The sequence below is a fragment of the Galeopterus variegatus genome, unplaced genomic scaffold (genome assembly GCF_000696425.1).
Source record: "Galeopterus variegatus unplaced genomic scaffold, G_variegatus-3.0.2 Scaffold18463, whole genome shotgun sequence".
NCBI lineage: Eukaryota > Metazoa > Chordata > Mammalia > Dermoptera > Cynocephalidae > Galeopterus > Galeopterus variegatus.
In genome coordinates this window covers 1-16336 of record NW_007744574.1, presented here as the reverse complement: position 1 = coordinate 16336, position 16336 = coordinate 1, and the positions used below count along the sequence as shown (strand labels likewise).

At 47.3% G+C, this 16336-nt stretch overlaps 1 protein-coding gene across 1 annotated transcript; it reads right to left on the bottom strand.

Moving 5' to 3' along the window:
* Positions 1-761: 761 nt before the first annotated feature.
* Positions 762-4920, bottom strand: LOC103582916 (protein-methionine sulfoxide oxidase MICAL2-like; the record flags this gene model as incomplete). Its single annotated transcript, XM_008564376.1, has 2 exons — positions 762-1104; positions 4713-4920. Coding segments are annotated over 2 exons (354 nt in total), but the record flags the coding sequence as incomplete, so codon positions are not given.
* Positions 4921-16336: the final 11416 nt, after the last annotated feature.

The following is a 16336-nucleotide window of genomic DNA, read 5'->3' as shown; positions in this document are numbered from 1 at the left end:
ACATTCCTCAGGGCCTTCCCACTGCTAAACAGACCCAAAAGGATGTGCGGGCGTAATGAAACCAGGCTGACTTTCTACTTTGTGCTCAGAATGTCTGCTGTGCAGTACATTGCCTTTTGTAAAAACATTTCAGGTGAAGCCTGGCTGGTTACCAGTAATTAGAATTTTTTGTTTCACTAGAGGTCTGGAAAAGGTAAAGAACGGCACACAAGTCTCTGAGTGCTAAATAATGAAAGCTGTCCTGCTACAAAAGCCAATTAACGCCTCCCCTAAATTCTCAAATACTCTGGGCAGGGGACTGTGAGGAAACTGCGAGGTGTCTGACACTAAGCTGGCCCCAAACTCAAAGCCCTTCCCAGGCAGTAGAAGATCTGGACAGTAAGATGCAGAGGCATCACAAACAAATTCTCTGATGGTGGTGTGTGTCAAAGAGCAGAATTTAAATAAACACATTAAAAGGAAAAAGAGAAACAGTACTAAATAAGACATACTTATATGGGCAAAACTTATGGTTTATAAATTATAATTCAATATACCAAATAATATCTTGAACATTTATTTCATAGTTGCTCCAGAAGCCTCTCTTTACTGGATGTTAAGATATCATATGGCTACAAGTGCGACCATGTAGCTAAGTGTGAACACACACACATGGCCCGAGGAACATGTGAACGAACTTTACTAAACAACCAAATTTATGTCTTCTATACTACTTATCGATGAGATTTCATTTGTCAAAGTAGCATTTCCTAGTGACGGAGTAAGCAAATTATAGGTTTAATGGCTTAATAATAAATCCCCTGAGAGCTGAAGACCAAACCTAAAGTGATAGCAATGGTCAAAAAAGATAAAATATGCTTCGTTAGGATTATGCCAAACAGCTCCAAATAAGAATAACTTGTATAGAAACATCCACTGAGAGCTGCAAATGTGATTTCCACTTTGCAATATCTGATTTCTAGACAGTAAAGGAAAATTGTACTGTACTTTGATTTTCTTGATCTTCAGGAGGCTCTAGAACCTTCACAAACTCCACATTCACATGGATTTCAACTCCCAACATCAGGGCCACCTTGAATAGAATGAGCTGCAGCTGCCGGATACCTGTTAGGGTGGAAGGAGAAAGGAGATGAACTGTCAGTAGCAATGCCCGAGTGCCTCCTGTATGCAGACACCGCTCAATGATCTCTGAGCACAGCAATGTACCAGCAGTGACCATTACTGAGCACTAATTATGCGCCAAGCACTCTGTGTTTTAACCCTTAACAGTGGCTCTTTGGGATCATTATTATTCTCATTTTATAGATGAGAAATTGAGACTTAACAAGATTAAGTGACTTGCTTGAGGTCACATATAGCAAAACTAGGATGTGGACCCAGGTCTGTCTGGCTCCAAGACCCTGCCCTGGCCATCATGTAATGCTGTGAGAGGGAGACTCTGTCTTCTTTGCGTTTTTCCTGAGCTGGGCTCTGGGTTTGATGAGATGATGAGATAAAGATGAAAAGAGGAGACAGAGAGGAAAGGCCCATGAGTAAAGTCAGGGATCAGTGGCCCATTACGTGGGGCCTATGCCCAAGCTCTTCACCACCCAGTGTACGGCTGGGTGGGAAATTCTCCCCACGAGCTGGGTCATGGTTCTCCACCTCCTACCCACTCTTCAAAACCCGCCCCCAATGAGTGGAACCTCAGTCCCTGTTTTGTCCCCTGCCATTCAGCACAGATGGGTATGTCTCCAAACGTTTTTCTGTAGAGTGATAAATTTTAAATTTTCTGTGGGCCCCTCTGTATTTAGTGGGCTTAGCTCATTTAACATTTATTGAGCATCAACAATGTGCCAGGTTCCTTGCTAGGCACAGGAGACACGAAACACACCTGTAACGGAGGAAACACAGGTAAACAGAAGGGGGCAGGGCCTGGTGGTTATGGGGGAGGGCCAGCAGAACAGGGCCTGTGATGGGGTCCTGGAGGCCAAGAGAGGAGGGGCCAAGCATATCAAACCCCATGGAGAGATTAAGGACTATGAAGGCTACATGAGGTCAGGGCACTTGGGGGTTAGGAAGGCTCTGGAGACCTTGGTGAAAGTCTCTCTAGCCTGGTGGTGGGGAGAAATTAGACTGCAATGGACGGGGTGTGAACAGATGAAAGCTAGGACAAATGCTCTGCGGTAAGGAAGGGTTATGGGGTAGTAATGGAGGCTGGGGGCCAGTGTGAGGTGGGATCAGGAAGACTAGGGACAGGGACAGGGGAAGGAGGGAAAGAGACCAAGAGGGACTGGAGTTGGAGAGAAGGTGGCCAGCTCTGCCTCTGCCGTGGGGGTGCCGGAAGGAATGAGGGCTTGGCAGAGGAGGAGGGAGGGGGCTGGAACGGGGAGTGCTGCCAGTGGTCTCCCCTCCCCTGAGCACAGGAGGGCGGTCCTCTGCTGAGACCAGGAGGCTGTGGTGGAAGCCTGGAAGAGCTGCAGCAGGAGCTGCAGGAGGATGCTAACACAGGACAAGTGAGAACCGCTAAGCAATGCTGAGCCTGAGGACAGAGCTGGGGTGGACACATGGCTGGTCTGAAAGGAGGCTGATCAGCTGGGGTTTAAAAAACCCAAACCACGGGCCGGCCCCATGGCTCACTCGGGATAGTGCGGTGCTCGTAGTGCCGAGGCCGCGGGTTTGGATCCTATATGGGGATGGCCAGTGCGCTCACTGGCTGAGCGTGGTGCAGACGGCACCAAGCCAAGGGTTACAATCCCCTTACCAGTCAGAGGAAAACAAAAACAAAAACAAAACAAAACAAACCCAAACCACCTCCTGCCACAAACCAGTCCTTCCGGGGGAGGCCTGGCCTCTCCTCCTGGTTTCATGGCTCCTAGCCTATCTGGTTCCAGCACACAGCAGGTACTCAATAAATTCTCTTTGTCTCCCTTCTGACAGGTACTGGAGCTGCCCTTGAGAATGGCCATTCTGACCGTCTCAATTTCATTTCCAGAGTCCTGCCAGCGCTTCTGCATGCTGCAGTATTTCCAAGGAGCAGGCATTAAACAAGAGCCCCACTGAGGAGGGCAGAGAGAGGCTCTTGGCTGGGAAGCCAGCCCAACAGCCCCAGGGCACTCACGGACCTCCTGGTGCCTGGCTCTGCCTCTCAGGAGGACTTGATGAGAAAGTGGAGCTCTATGTCATCATGCAAATTGGTAACCAACATACATTCTTCCGTGGGTGGTAAAGAACATCCTGCAAGCTGACACTGCAGCTCTCTGGGCAAACGCAAATTTCTTTCTGTTGGACTCCTGGAATTTTCTCATCCCAAAGTGGGAATGAACTCCAGGGCCACTGCTGGCAATTTCTACTGTGTCTGAATAAATTACACCCTATGCGGCTGACAATTCCCTCCAGTCATTCCCGCCCAAACCCCACTCCCTTTTCCCATCAATTTTTGTCATCATAAGAACATGGCTCTCAGGGCTCTCCTCCCACCCATCCCCACAGAAAAAAAACACTGGGTGATTTCGTTTCTCAGCCTTTTGGCTAAGATCAAGTGTAGAAAAACACTGGGTGAGAGAATGCAGCTCTGCATGCTGAAGTCTGGGGACCATGGCTGCTTCTTGCTCACTGTACATCACTGGATGTAAAACATTTTCCTGAGTTCCTACTGTGCACCAGGCATAGTACTATGTACATTACAAACTGGACCTCACTTAATCTTCTCAGCAATTCTGGGAGACAGGCATTAATCACACTTTACTGGAGACAGAACCAAGGCTTGAAGAAGATAAGAAATTAAAGCCAGGTCATACAGAAATGGAAGAGACAGATTTCAAGATTTGAACCCAAACCTGTTCAAACCCTTGAACTCTCCCTACAGTGTTATCCTCCCTGACCTTCAGGGATCACTATTGCCCTAAGTATAAATTGCTAAAGACCTCCTCTCTGCAAAGTTGCAAGGAGGGATGCTGCCCTTTCCAAAGCCCACCTGCACAGACCTTGTCCTGAGAGACCAGGCTTGAGTAACATTAGAGCAGAAGGGCCTTGGCCTTGCCCTACGTAAGCATTCAGGGAAGGCCCTGGACCTGCAATCCATGTTCTATTTCCCTTCCTATTCTGGCTGAAGTCCCATCAGGATGCCCTCTCTCTCTCTCTTTTTTTAACGCTCAAGGAAACTTTGGTATGGCACCTGTCAGGAAACATGAATCCAACTGTGTCATTCCAGCACTCGCAGCACAATGTTCAAACTCCTTTGCACAAGAGGGTCCCAACTACCTGTCCCATTGAATGGTTTTGTGTGGCTCTCTCCTCTGAACTTGTCTAGGGAGTGTGACTAACTTTATTAAAGCACATTTTATTAATGACAAAATCTCAAACAGCTCTCTAAGAGTACAGACTATGCTATTTACCTCTGACTCTGTTTTCCAAATTTCACTCATTTATTCAACAGATGTTTATTGAGCATTTGCTATGTGTCAAGTGCTCTTTTATGCCCTGGGGATATTGTGGTGAAAAGACATCCACACAGTCCCTGACCTCATGGTGCTTACAGCCTAGTGGGACATAGCACTGGGCCTGGAACAAAATACAAAGCTGGCCTTTCACTAAATGTCTACTAGTGGGATGTGTGGAGCCCCGAGAGACTTGCAAGATGGAACAATCTGGGGACTCTAAGACATGGAGAGATGTGCCCACCCAGGGTCAGCCCCCTCCCATCATGGAGTGCCACCATTGGCTCCACTCACTGATGTGGTCGATGGAGCCAGCACAGAACTTCCCATAGAATTTCTTGGCGCCCAAGCCCCGCAGGTCATGGATGGTGAAAGGCCAGAGGTGCAGCACGTTGTTCCGGGAGAAGGTGTCCCTCTTCTCCACCACGACTACTTTGGCTCCCAGGTAGGCAAGTTCAATGGCAGTTCGTAAGCCACATGGTCCTCCCCCAACGATGAGACACTGCAGAGGTGAGAGAGGAGAGAGGTTCTCAGGAACCTCCAACATCATAGACACAAACCCCCAGTCAGCAGTGTAACTGAGGAGCAAACCCCAGTCTACCCAAATCAACCAGCAAGCACAAAGCACGTGCCTGTGAGGGCCTGTCATTCATCCATCCAACTCACGTTACCTGTGGGCCTACCATGCACCAGCTCTGTGCCAAGCCCTTGAAGGATGCAGAGGTAAAGGGACTAAGAAAGGACGTACAGTAAGATGCACATGAGGTTCAGACTCAGACTGACTGGATGAAATCCCAGCTCTGGCATCTGAGCTTAGTTTCCTTATCTGTGAAGTGGGTCTACTACTCTTTCCTCATAGAGTTATTGTAAATGAGATCACTTTTAAAAAGCATATGGTACTTCTTTGTGATCTTGGATCAGGCAATAGTTTCTTACCTATAACACCGAAAGCACTAGCAACAAAAGAAAAACATTGATAAATTGGACTTGATCAAAATTAAAACTTTGATACTTCAAAGGCTGCTATGAACAAAGTGAAAAGATAGCTCCACAGATGGGAGAAAACATCTGCAAATCATATATCTGAAAAGGGACTTGCATTAACATATATAAAGAATTTTTACACCCTAACAATAAAAATACAAGTAGCCCAATTAAGGAAAGGGCAAAATATTTGTATAGACATTTCTTCAATGAAGATATACAAAGGGTCAGTACAGGAAAAGATGTCCAACACCATTAGTTGAGGAAAACTGTGAAACCCTGATCAAAGCCACAATGAGATCTCACTTCACAAGCATTAGGATGGCTATCATAAAAAAGATGGTGAAAAACAAATGTTGGTGAAAATATGGAGAAATCAGAATCCTCATACATTGCTGGTAGGAATGTAAAATGGTGCATATGCTCTGAACAGTCCAGGCAGTCCTCAGAAAGTTAAACATAGACTTACCATATGAGCTCACAATTCTCCTCCCAGGTATACATGCCCAAGAGAAATAAAAAAACATGTCCATATAAAAACCTGTATGTGAATGCTCATGGCACCCTTACTCATACTAACCCCAAACTGGAAACAACCCAAATGTCCATTAATTGGGGAATAAATGAAATGTGGTATATCCATACAATGGAATATTATTCAACCATAAAAAGGAAGAAAGTTCTAAATATGGATGAACCTTGGAAACACTGTGCTAAGTGAAAGAAACCAGACAAAAAAGGATGCATATTGTATGATTCTATTTATGTGAAATTTCCAGAACAGGCAAATCCCTAGAGACAGAAATAGATTAGTGATTGCAAGGGAATGAGGGAGGGAGGACTGGGGAATCACTGCTAATGGTTACAGTTTTAGAATGTTCTGGAATTAGTGGTGACGGCTACACAACTTTGTGAATATACTAAAACCACTGAATTACATACTCAAGAGTGAATGTTATAGTATGTGAATTACACCTTAATAAAAAAATTGTATGAGAAAAAAGCATATTGTTCAGAGCTTGGAATACACTAGTGTAAACGTTGTTATTCTTATTGCTGAGACCTAGTTCCTGTCTTTTGGGAACTCTCAGGCTAGGGGTAACTTCAAACTGTGAAATGAATCACTAGAACCCTGTGTGGTTGGTTCCATTTGAAGCCCAGAAGGGGAACTGCTAATCCTGCCTGGTAGGCTGGAAAAGACTTCCCAGAGGAGGGTCTTTAAACATTATTATTATTGTAGCCTACACCTGTTGAACACTTACTATGTGTCAGACACTGTTTCAAGTGCTCAATGTGTTTTAGCTCTTCGTCCTCACAATGAATATAAGGAACTGTTGTTATGCCCATTTCACAGATGGGGAAACTGAGGCACAAAGCAGCTAAGTAATTGGTGCACAGTTTCACAGATTGAAAGGGGCAGAGCCAGGATTCAAACCCAGGTGATCTCATGCCAGAGCCCACGATGTTGTGCTGTTTCTGGTTTGCCAGGAATAAAATGAAAAAAGAACGTTTCAGCAGAGGGGATAGCCCATTCAAAGAGAAAGAAGTTCAAGGTGGATGGACAGAAGGATACTTTGGGAGAAGAGAGGGGACAGAGAGAAAAAAAAATTAGTTTGAAACCAGATGTTGAAGGTCTGAAATGCTGACTGGAGTATGGACTCGGTCCTGTTGGCACTGGGGCCATGTGGTTAGGGTGACAAGACAGGATCTGTATGCATCCCATGCTGTTCCTCAGTGGGCACTGCATGTTAAACAAGACAAGGTTCTTTCCCCAGGGATGACACGCAATGATGTAGATAGCTGTACTGGGCAAAAACCCTTCCAAACAAAATCTCATTAGAAGCACCAATACTGCCTAAAACCAGAGGAAAAGGGCAATCCTCTGGCTGAAAGAATCAGAAGAAGTTCCTTCCTGAGGCAGGAGTTTGCCTGGGGGGTTCTCAGGAGCTGAGGCTAACCCCAGCAGGCAAGAGGCAAAGAGATTTGCACCCACTCCTCAGCCCTTGACATTGCAGAGGCATCTGGAAACTTCCCTCCTGCTCAGGATCAAGCCTTATCTTAAAAAAACACATTCCTCTTCCTCTAGCAAATATTCCATCATCCAGTTATCACTCAGCGGAGCCCCAAGGGTCCCAAAGGGAAAGTGCAAACAAGCATATCAGAAGCTCCCACACCACAACCAGTGTGGCTGACTGATTGGAACCTTCCAGAGAGTTTGTGGACACCCAATTAAGGGAAATGAAGTCACCACTGAGATACAACTCGCTCCAGAGATGTCGGGGAGTGGGCGTGATGTCCCCCCTTGCTCGCTTTCTGGACAGAGCTGCCTGGAGAGAACCAACTTTCCCCAGGCCCAGCTCCTTGTCTCACACCCCAAACAGCTCTGTGGCTCGGACATAGCCAGACAATGACAGTTATTTCAAAGCACGACTCCAAACCCTGGCACTGGTGAGGTTTGCTTTGGGGTTAAGTCTGGATTCACTGCATTTCTTTGTAGTTAGTGCATCTTTTCCTGTTTGCTGAGTTCTCTCCCTGCAGGGCCAGGGATGGAGTAGGGGTGGGAGGATGAGGGGTGGGAAGGGGAGGAGGGGAGCCACCCTGCATCCTCCTGACCACCAGGCCTGACCCAGCTCCACTCCCTGGACAAGGCAAGAGATCCCTTTCCCACCAGTCGGGCGCTGCTGTGCATTCTGTGTGCAAACAGTAGCTGGTGTACTGTTTCTGGTCTTCCTGGCTAAACCTGAAATCCCATCAATGAAAGCCAGTTTTCCCACCATCCTGAGCCCCAGCACATATTTCAGGCCTGAAATTTCAGAAATGCCAGTCATACCATAATCTAAAGTCAAAGCAAATACCAACGGGCCTAATTATATAAAGGGAGAAAATTTGGTGCAGATGTTATCAAGGCTGGAGAGAGGGCTGGTTGGCAGTGGCCCGGTCAGTTCCTCTCTGAACATGCTTGTTATGATTAACATGGGAACTCGGAGTTCTGACAAGAGCCCAAATACCATAGCAGCCACATGCCTGGGAAGAGGGGCAGCAGAGAAGAGGATTTCCCTGCGGGCCCACTTTTGATGCATTGGATGCTGGGCATGGTCAAACACACCACAAATGCAGAAGGCTGTGATAATTCAGCCCACAGGAGTGCTCCCCTTTCCCCAGACCCACCTGGGCTCTTGCTGCTGAGAACTTATTTCCAAGGAAGGAACGTTTTTCATTAAAACTCAGCCCTGAGGCCTTCCTTGAGCCCCCAGATTAGATCGAATGCCCCTCCCCCATGCTCCCACAGGCTATGTCCTTACTAGTACCCCAGAACTAAGCTCTGCATGTTATAGTTACATGTCTGGTCCACAGCCAGCCTGAGTGCTCCTCAAACGCTGCCTGTGTCCTCTACACTTCTGTCTGTCCAGAGCCCAGGATGGGGCCTGGCACACAGGAGCCCTCAACAAACAGATGATGGTTGAATAAACTTTCTACACCTTCCCCACCCACCTGGTTCTGGCTCTTCCTCCGCAGCCAGCCAGGATGTTCAGTTCATGTCAGCAGGGGTAATGTGTGCAGATTCCCACCCAGCCTGGGGGAGCCAGGGTCTGCCAAGGCCACCAGTATCACAGACAGATGTCAGCATATCTGTGTGTTCAGGCGACGTAAGTTATTACCCAGTGGGGAGCCAGACAGATCCAACACCAGCAGGAAATCCATTGTATAGATAAGCTCGGTGGTGATGTTTAGGCCTCCACGTTAGGGGAGAGGAGAGACAAACACCACATGAAAAACCAGTTCTATTTATCAAGGGATGGAAAGGGGGGTCGACTCACCAGTCAGGGCACAAGGGTGGGGGCCCCACAGCACAATCCACTTCTGAATGACACAGTGCCCCTCTTCCCAGCCCACAAGTGAGTGGGTGTTCTGGGATCGTGCCACAAATGTGCAAGGGGTTTAGTCCCTAGAGGGAGACACTATGGGGATCAGGGGCTGAGCCAGGGTTTAGTGGTCTGCAGGCTTGACTTCCACTTCTGAATTCTGCCTCTGCTTTCCTGGAGAGCTGTGTGCACACACTACAGCAAGACGGAGTACAGGAAGCCAGCCCCTGGAGGCAGCAGGCAGGCCAGGGTTTATTATGTCATCTCAGTTGTGCTGTGCCCGGCAACTTCTACTAGCCAGGCACTGTCCTAAGCACCTTGCAACTGCCCCACAAAGGTGTTATTAACATCCCCACTTTACAAGCGAAGAAACAGACATAGAAGAGTTAAGCAGCTTGCTCAAGGTACCTTTATTATCCCCATCTTTGAGTTAATACATGGAGACAAAGACGGTAAGAAATGTCTTCCAGATCTCATAACATGTACATTTGGATTCAAACCCAGGCAGTGTGGGTCCAATGTGCGTGCCCTTAACACTTGTCAATAAAGCTTGACAGTGAGCCCGACCTTGGGGGGTGTGGCAGGAGGAAGTGAGGCGATTTCATTCCTTCCCTGCATCAAGCACAGGGCCACCTCCTGGACGGAGCCAGAGTTCAGGCTGAGTTCATGGAGCCTCTGCACAGAAGGACAATCTGTGTCCAGGCTGAGCATTGTGTTCTTCCCCAGGGTGGAAGTTTATAGGCCGGAGGGAGCTGAGCCTGTGCAAGTCCTGAGAAGCCATTCTGGCAGGTGCCACGGCAACAGGAGTTTGGACTCGGACAGTGCAAGTCTTCTCTGATGAGCTGGTAGCCCTGGCAGCGAGCCAGGAGACAGGAGGTCACACATGGTGCAGTCTCCCTGTAAGCAGCAGCGCTCCAGCACACTAACCCACAGGCCGGCTCTCTGGGGCAGTGCTGTGGTGGCAGGGACATGCCACCATACTTCCCGGTGGGGCTCCACAGCCCCACTGGCTGTCAGGACCGACCACTTATCTGAACCCAGGCAGGGAGCTCCTAACTGTTACTGGGTTGCCATGAGTAAAAACAGCTTATTGCAGAATCCCAGGATGGGGAGTTTTCAAATCCAAGGTGCCATCCATACGCTGGTGTGGGGGGCTTGCAGTGGGGGGCCTAGGCTCCCAGCCTCACTTCTGCAGGGCAGCACTGGGGGAACTCACAAGAGATGCAGCCCCCTAAGGTTCTGGCCATGAAGGATCCTCTCTGAGAGGGGGTTGGCCAGACAGGGGCTCTTCATGGCGACTTCAAGGGCTGCTCTGGGTGGGGAGCTAAATCTCATCTGATTTGATATGGCCCTGCCCACTCCCGACTCTCTCCTGTATCTGGGTCATAACCGATTATTCCCGAGTAACAATTACACACCACTTACTAATTTCAGAAATTTACAGAAAGGAAGTGGAAAAGATATCCTAGTCTCTGTACTTCCCCTCAAACATGTAATACTAATTCCCCTGAGAAACATTACATTCCTCTCTGTCCTTCCCTTCCAGTCTGAGCTGGTGCTCTCTTCCTCTTACAAGCAGCTGTAACCAGTGACCACAGGGTCTGCATTTTCGAGGACAATTTCCTTTGCAAACACTCTGTCCCTTGGCCTCATAAGTACACTCATATTGGATGCCTGGTCTCGAGGTTATTAGCACACTCCTCAAAGCTTGTGCTGTCTCTGGGTGCTGTCATCCTCATAGCATCTCCCCATGCTAAAGCACAGGCTCCCTGAAGTCGGGGGGTGAGTGCAGCCCCACACTTCACTTTGCATTTCAAGGTACACAATGAACAGTGCAAACTCAGTCCCACCTTTGTTGATGCCTGCGCATCCTATTGGGAAGAGTGACAGTAGTAATAGTATTCATAATAGCAATAATAAAAAATGGAGCCGCCACTTATTGCCTGCTCATAACGTATGAGAACTGTGCTAAACACACCAGAAGGAATGTGTCTCATTTCGTCCTTACAATAACCCTGAATTAAGCTTATTCATCACCATTTGGCAGATGAGAAAACTGGAGCTCAAGGACTTGACCACGGTAATAGAACCAGAGTGAGAGCTGACTCCTGATCCCAGAGTTCACGTTCAGAATCATAATCCTGTATTAATTCTTCCAGGTTTCGGTGGGGTTTATACAGTAGAGTACTAACATTCTCCCTCCCATGTATGATGTGTAAGGACTGGTGGAAGAGCTCTGTGGGGTTCTATGCCTGTGTTCCCAAACTTGAGGCAACTGTCTGGTTGGGGACTAGAGAAGAAGAAAAACAGACACAATGAATGCTAGATTGTTTGGAACAACCTGCTACTACTTAGAGATTTGGAGAAGGAAGAGATTAGTGATTTTGGTAAAGAAAGGGACCCTCTGGGAGATGAGCCACGAGTGGAAACTTGAGGCTGGGATTTGGAGAGAGAGAAGAAATGGCAGGCTGAGAAAGAGAGGAGGTTTGCAGGGTAGTGGAGATCTCAGGCTGGGCTAAAGGGAGTGTGAGGCTAGGGATGGAGGAGAAGAAACCGCACAGGAAAGGGAGAATGAACTTGATCATGAACAGTCTTGCACATCACACCAAAGAATTTGGGCCTTATTCTCCCCCTTTGGCTAGTACGGGGTTGGAGTAGAATAAAAGTGCTACTTTAGGACTATTGTTTCCAGAGCAAGAACAGTGATGGTAAGAAGACAGAAAAGACACTAGAGGTGGAGAAAGCAGTCATGGCAGCATTTGGAACAGCTGATCGGCCCTCTTGCATCTCCCCCACCCCATAGATGCTTGGGCACCTCTGCTGCTGCCCCCCATCTTCCTGACCTCTACACTTGGGAATTCCCAGGACTCAGTCTTGGTCCTCTTCCCTCCATGACCTTGACACCACCTACTTCCATGGCTTTAACTGCCATCTACATGCTGAGGATGTGCAAAGTGATCCCCCCAAAGGGGTTTTCTCACGTTTTTCCAACAAAATAACTAATCTCAGATGGGGGAGATGACTTCAGATGTCAAAGGTCAGTTAGAGATGACAGCAAACCCTCAAGTTTCCCAAGGGAATTGCCACTTGGCCAACTGTACTTTGATCCATCTTCTGGGGGTGGGGTACACATCTGGCTATATAGAAAAGTCCGGCATCCTGATGCTTCAAAAGACACATCCCAGTGTGTTTGCATATAGAAGCAAAGGAGCTCCGAGCCCTTGCCGACAGCGGGAGGCAGGTGACGCCCTTTGCAGCTCACATGCCTTCCTGCCAGAGAACCAAGACTTACCAGTGGAATGTCATTTTGACTCAACTTGCAGCTGCCACAGGAGAAGTCAGCAAACTTACTCGAGTTCTTGATAACTCCAAGTACATCACTTTACACTACAAGTGGCTGGTAATTAAAATGTTTTCGAAACTGTGAATAGACCACAATGTCTAGACATTGGGCGACTCCAGTCCTACACCATCCCGCTCACCCATGATTATTGTGTGATAGATGCCTATGACCTGCCAAAGAATGCACTGTTTTATTAGAGAACCTTTAAGGGCACTTTTTTGGAAGGCCTCTCCTTACAGCCTGCTGGGAGCTGCTTAGGAATTCTTTCTGCCACCACAAGGAGGGCAGGCCTGGGCACCTGGGGCACCTGCTCTCTGGAGGCAGGCCTGGGCAGTGGAACGTGAGCCATGGCTCTGGCATCACCCTCAGGCTGGCGGGAAGGTGGGACTTCCAGGATCTGGGTCTATTGTGTCATCACTGTAACCCTCCAGGGAGAACAAACAAACTTCTTCCCCAGCTCAAACCAGGGACTCAGGATGGGGGGGTGGGGGGTGGAGGTTATTAGGCAGATGAGGGTGTGGTTTAAGCTCTGATAAACTACTAAAGGCATTTTGAAACCACTACCCTAAATCCCTGTAATACCTGATTCTATCCATGAGCCAAGGAGAAAAGGATACCTATCATTCACTCATTCATTCAAAAAACACTCAGTTAAAGGGGCATGAAAATCAACTACAATGTATATTGAGAAGTAAAATAAAACTGAAAACAAATAAAAAAACCCAAAAAAACAATCAGTGATCACCTTTCTTCTAGGCATCATGCTGGTTGCTAGGGAAATAGAGATGGACACGTCACATTTCTTGCCCACAGGTACTCACACTTTAGCAAGAAGAGACACCGAAGGTTCCCGAGCAGGATAGAGCTCAGCAACTTTACACAGAGGGACTGGGAAAGAGCAGAGGCAAGGAAGCCACTCTCAGGGGGTGAAGTGGTCTCACCAGGTAGGAATTGAAAGGAGGGGCTGGATGACACACATACATCCTATGAAGGTTAAGAGACTACAAATTTTGGCAAGGGGGTGAAAGGAAGAACTGAAACTAACTCAGATTCTCAGAGTGGGAGCATGGTAACACTGTGAATGAAGATTAAGTCAGAAAGAATAAATCTAGGGAGAAGTAGGAGAGAGGAAGTGTGAAATTATTAATTTAGTTTTCTATTTGTTGACTGTTAGGTACTGATAGTAAATCTGGAAGGCTCATAGAAATTCTAGTAGTTGATCCAGAAAGCCAACAGAGTAAGAGATATGGATTTTCAACAATAATTGTAACTCTTCTTTAGTGGAGGTTTACTATGAATAGGTATGCTACCTGTCATCTTGCTTAATCCTAACTAGAATCCTATAAAGTAGGTATTATCATGCCCATTTCACAGATGAGGAAATGGAGGTTCTGAAATGTTAAATACCAGCCCTCAGTCACAGGTAATCTGACTCTGGCCATTATACTCTTTCTACTGTGCCCTAAAACCTCCAGTTTTGCAGTCATTGCCAACAAGAAAAGATTAGCTCATCTAAAGTGAGAGTAAAACAGTTCTTTCCAACAGAACCAGGTTTCTCAACCTCAGCATCATTGACATTTTGTTGTGGGGGGCTATCCTGTGCAACCCTGGCCTCTACCAGCTAGAGGCTAGCGGCAAACCCCCCTTCTCCTGGCAGCACAATCAAAAATGCCTCTGAATATTGCCAAATGTCCCTGAAAGGCAAAACCACCACCAGTTAAGAATCACTGCAATAGAAATATACTGTGAGCCACCCATGTAATTTAAAAAAAAAATGTGGCTACTAGAAAATTTAAAGTAAAAAGAAACAGATAAAATTAATTTTAATATTTGATTTAATCCAATCTAACCAAAATACTATCATTTCAACATGTAATCAATATAAAAAGTATTAATGAGATATTTTACAATCTTTTGGTTATATGAATTCTCTGAAGCCAGGTGAGTGTCTTACACCTAGAGCACAGCTCAGTGTGGACTTGCCACATTTCAAGTGGCTCCCATACTGGACAGCAAAGAGCTAGAAGAAAACAGAAGGGGATCGGCCGCACTTATGGATGGGTGGAGGAGGAGAAAAAGCAGTGCTGACAGCGGGCAGAGGCTGTAACAAGCAACTTCCAGGGATCCTAGCAGTTCAAGCTTTTCCTTTCCCCTCTGAGAACAGTCCCTCCCCACCAACAACCTGCCTACCCTGGGGGATGGGGTGCAAGTGGGGAGTGAAGAGAGGTGAAGGGGAAACCAAGGAGAGCCTGGTAGGGGGATGGGGTGGGAGGGGGACCTGGGAAGACCACCCAAGCAGACAGTGGGGAGTCACTATAGACTTTTGGCAAGGCAGCTGCCAGACGCCAGCGAGAGCGCTGAGGAGTGAGACGGATCCAGACAGCTCATCCGCTCTCGGGAAACGCCCAGCCACCTCCACCAGCGGGTGCTGACGCAGGGCTGATGCCAGCCCAAGGAACCGCTGAAACAAAACCACAGCGTCTGAGTCAATCTCCAGTCCTCCAGTCCGTTCCAGAAAAGTCGAGGTCTTGCCTGGGAGCACTCAGCAATGATCAACATATCTTTGAGGAATTTCAGATGGAAGGGCTGGGGGCTTGCCACGGTGTGGGCTTCATATATTCTCTCATTTGGCCACTGCTATAGTGGGGAGGGAAGTGTTATCCTCCCCACTGTACAGATGGAGACATGGGACCACGCCCCTAGAAAGTGCCTGGGCCAGGATGCTTCCCTAATAATTTAAAGAAAAAAGGACTTAATTGAAGCACATAATTCAAAAATAAAACAACCTTAGAGATGTTCCCCCTTGAATATGAAATCATTTAATGAATCAAACATCTTATGTAAGGAACAAAAAACATAAAACCCCTTACTGTTAAAAATGAACAGCTCCATGGGATTAAAGAGAGGAAGGAAGAAGATAAAAAAAAAAAAAGGCCAATGAGGGCAGGAAGAGGATAGAGGAAGATGGACAGGAAGAGGAACGGGCAGAGGCAGATCCCCATGGGGGAGAGAGCAACAGAGGGAACGCAGGAATGGGCTGAGCCTCAGGCGGAAATCAGGGAAAGTGACCGTGTCCGGAGTTCCCCCCACTGGTGCTCGGTGCCCTCAGACTGCCCAGCCCTTCCACAGTCAACTCAGCCCCCGCTCTCCCACTCCCATTAGGAGCCTGAGCCCATGAGAGGCACCTGCCTTAGCGCCCTCTCTCCTTTCATCCTCATTTGGCAGACGGGTAGACTGAGGCCAGGGACTGAAAGCCAACCTGTGTTCTTTTCACAATATTACAGGCAGAATGAAGAGTTTATGTTTTTTGGGTTTTTTCTAATTTAGTAACCTTAAAGGGGAAGGTTACACATGGTATTTACACACACACACATGCACAGAGTGCATTTAAAGAGGGCATTGTAAATTATAATGCTTTTTATGAATGATAGTTATTAAACTTACCTTTTAATACAGAGAGCTCACTGTACTCTAGACAGGCATATAAACCTACTTTCAAAGGGACTAAGGCTCACTTAGAGAGTTCCTTCCAGTCTGTTATTCAACTAAGCCAAAAAAAAAAAAAAAATAAAAAAACCCAAAAAACAGCTCCCAAAGCCATGTCTAACCTCTGCTTCATCCCTGAGTAGGCAAGGTTGTGTTTGTTTTTCAAAACCCACTTCTTAAGCACTGGAGAGCTCTTAGCCACTTCCCACAAGTTTCCAGCACAAGCGCAGGCTGCAGTTAAT